Raw genomic sequence first — 3,536 nt, 5'->3', positions numbered from 1 at the left:
GAGAGAAAAAAAACCCAAAAAAAAATTTTTTTTTTCCCAAATTTTTTTTTTTTTTTTTTTTTTTTTTTGAAGAAACATTTCAAGGCTGATCCGTTTGAGGGAGACACTCATTGTACGTTGCGCTAGCAAACTTAATCAATAATCTCTCTATCCACACATTTCTCTATTTATTTATGTATTGATTTGAGCGGATTCTTGAGATTGCACAATGCCATGTAACACGCATGTGTAATAACTGCCGATGCACATTCTGCATTTTTGAAAGCCATTTTCCCTCTTTCTGAGAATGCTTTCTACACACAGCATGGCCTTTGTTATTGAACAGAATTTATTTGAAAGCGGTAAGATTGTAACTCCAATCAAGCAAAGAGTCATTCTCTCAGCGAGTTCGCCAGGCACCACTGTGGAAAAGTAATTCTGGAGTCTGTTTTGTAATCTAGCATTTGAGATTCGAGGAATTTTCACAAGCGTGCCCTCCATTATTTCTGCGTCCAGCGCTGAGAGAATCCCGCTCTTAGAGCTCCTCCCTGTCTGTTTGTTAAGAGGAGGGAATATGGCTCCACAAAACGAGTCTGCCAAAGAAATGCATGCTCAGCTGTCTGCCTGAGAGCTGCTGGTTGGCCTGCCTAACACTAGCAATGAGCAGTTCAACAAGTGCTGAGCTTTTGAATCTACAGTAAGAAAATAAAAAAAAAAGAAGAAGAACTGATAGGATTAGAGATTTGAAGTGTGGGAATTTTTCCCTCCAAATTTTTCCATTTTGTTTTGAGATGGGCTTGTTATGGAGAAGAGCTTACTTAGAAAGATGAACTGCATAAGGTTGGGGGGCGAGAGTGGGCACTTCATACTGATATGGCAAACACTTTTTTTTGTCTTTTTACAGATTCATCAAACACTCAAATTTTATTGTTGGGTGATTATATAAATATCTGCTCACACATTTCTGAGTATGAATATTTGAGGTTAGAACATGAACCTATTATCAGCAGTTCAGTGAGATGTGTGTGTCATTTATTACATTTATTGTCATTTTTAGAGAAATATTTTGTTAATTACACAATTATTTTCTGATAATAATTTGAAGTATATTTACTCACAGTATTGCTTTCAATCGTGTTACTAAAGATAACAAAAGCAAAACATTATTTTAGCAACACTAAATCCAAAGCTGCATGTGCATCTTGATTAAAAGTTAGAATATAGCTGAAATGTCAGTAGTAAAAACTTAAATTCATATATTATATGGATTCATTACAAAGATAGCTAGAGATAATTTGAACCCTCATTTCTTTTAGTTTGAGTATGGTTTGCAGATAATGCAAGATGTGGTTATCTCTGTTGCTCTAGAGTCTTTTCTGATACATTTTTCCTTCCACTTAACTTCCCATGACTGTGCTTTAACACAGGTTATTGGCTAACTTTCAATCATTCAGAAGTCTGAGCAATATTCCTCATTATTTCTGCAATAAAATCATGTCGTTATTGGTTTCTCAGAGGTTAATTTCTGTTTCTTTTTTATTAACTGCAAACCATAATTATCAAAAAAATAAGAGGGACATTGAAATATATTTGCTCTGACACTTCTATATAACAAATGATTTGGCTTCTCTTTGTAAATTGGATAACAACAAAAACTGAAGCTATTCTTCTTAATTGAGATGTCCATTTATTGGAACAAAAGATAACAAATCTCAACATGACTGCTGACATCTTTATATGAAAGGAAAAAAATCTATTTTTATCATATAAATTAAACATTTTACATGCGATATTTAATAGATTTTTAAAAGCTCGTTTTTTTGTGTGAGAGAGAGTGTTCGAGTGCGCTCAGTTTTAGTCCCATTCTACTGATCATCCTGCACTTCAGACTCTGACGTCAACTCTTAAAAAGATTTAGTAACAGTTTTAAGGATTTTTGTGTGACGCCATAACAAGATGCAGTGTCCTATCTGAGGGGTGAACATGAGCTGGGTTGGTTTCATGCTTCTCACACTGTTGTTGTATCCTTTCTCCCCTGGTCTGGTTTAGGTGGTAGTCAACGCCTTGGTGGGTGCCATCCCTTCCATTATGAATGTGTTGCTGGTTTGCCTCATCTTTTGGCTGATTTTCAGTATCATGGGGGTCAACTTGTTTGCGGGCAAGTACTACTACTGTTTCAATCAGACATCAGAGGAGTATTTTGATGTCGAAGTTGTCAACAACAAGACCCAGTGCGAGGCGCTTATTAGCGATAACCATACTGAGGTCAGGTGGAAGAACGTCAAGATCAACTTTGACAATGTGGGCGCTGGCTACCTCGCCTTGCTGCAAGTGGTGAGAGCGCCGCTTCTCCTCTGACTTCGTCTCCTGTTTCTCACTAACTTGCATTTATTTCCTCATTTTCCTGCACTTTCTTTGATGTTTTTTTTTTGTTGTTGTTCATTTTAAGCGTCACTCGAAGGCCTGCCTATGCTTTATTTGTGTTTTGTCTTTCACAACACTACGATAAAGCCTTTGCTTCATGTTCATTGAGCATTTATGAGTGTGCTTCTCCATGCCTTTTTTCTTTATACGTGTTTCTTTCCATGCACAAGCTGTACTACAGGACATGCATCAGTTTCGGTTTGAGTTTGAGTCTCCTTTAATGATTATAATATGTATTTTTGTTTTTGTTTCTTTGTTTTTGCTTGTTTTTTCTGGTCTACTGAATTGGGTTGAACAAATGTAAAATATAATATTGTCTCTCTTTCAAAAGGCCACATTCAAAGGTTGGATGGACATAATGTACGCCGCAGTGGATTCCAGAAATGTATGTTCACTGATTTATTTGAATATTTATTTACTGCTCCCACTGTGTACTGGACTGTGAAAAGGAAACTAGGATCATAAGGATCTGTTGTTATTTAGATCTGTCAGAAAGCCTAAAACCTTTTTTTTTTCTCCAAAGGATGATTTTTGGTATATGCAGTAAATTCATGAAATTATACCTAAAAAAGATGAGAAGCCAAATTAAAGAGTGAAAATGTAATTAATCTCCTTCCTTTCTGCCTTTTCTTTGTCCTTTATTTCTTTCTTACTTGTATTCTCTCTAAACCCCACTCACTTATACATTCGTTTTCTTATTTCTGTACTTTCTTCATTTTTTTCCTTCCTTTCTTTCTTTATAATTTAATACCTTCCTAATATTACTTCTTCTTTCTTGCTCTTTGTCCTTTATTCCTTCCTTTCTTGAACCTTTTCGTACTCCTTTGTTTGCTTTGTTCTTTCCTTCCTTGTACTCTTTCTTCCTTCCTCACAGTTTCTTGTTTTCATATTTTATTTTTAAACTCGACCCGCTTTAGAAATATCTGACATGAATTTGGGGTATTTGGATAATTTGACTATTTTCTATGTTAAAAAACAAAATATTTATTTTTTTTTTTTTTTTTACCTCAGGTCAGATTTAGGCAGATTTTTCTTGTCTGTATGAGTGAATGAAAACATACAGGTGCTGGTCATAAAATTAGAATATTGTGATAAAGTTCATTATTTTCCATAATGTCATGATAAAAATGTAA

The 3,536-nt window shown here is 35.0% G+C and overlaps 1 protein-coding gene across 7 annotated transcripts in view; it reads left to right on the top strand.

Moving 5' to 3' along the window:
• The window catches only part of scn8aa (sodium channel, voltage gated, type VIII, alpha subunit a), a 63,633-nt gene that overhangs the window by 50,039 nt on the left and 10,058 nt on the right, over positions 1 to 3,536 (top strand). For all 7 annotated transcript variants that reach the window (XM_015038033.1, XM_015038028.1, XM_015038032.1 and 4 more), the window contains exons 22-23: positions 2,029 to 2,313; positions 2,735 to 2,788. In XM_015038033.1, coding sequence (XP_014893519.1) covers positions 2,029 to 2,313; positions 2,735 to 2,788 — 339 coding nt within the window. The remainder of the gene's footprint in view (positions 1 to 2,028; positions 2,314 to 2,734; positions 2,789 to 3,536) is intronic.

Source organism: Poecilia latipinna, unplaced genomic scaffold, assembly GCF_001443285.1.
Source record: "Poecilia latipinna isolate Pla-1442-1.1 unplaced genomic scaffold, P_latipinna-1.0 Scaffold426, whole genome shotgun sequence".
Classification (NCBI taxonomy): Eukaryota; Metazoa; Chordata; class Actinopteri; order Cyprinodontiformes; family Poeciliidae; genus Poecilia; species Poecilia latipinna.
The sequence above is the reverse complement of the archived record's forward strand: the minus strand, read 5'-3'. Positions and strand labels throughout refer to the sequence as shown.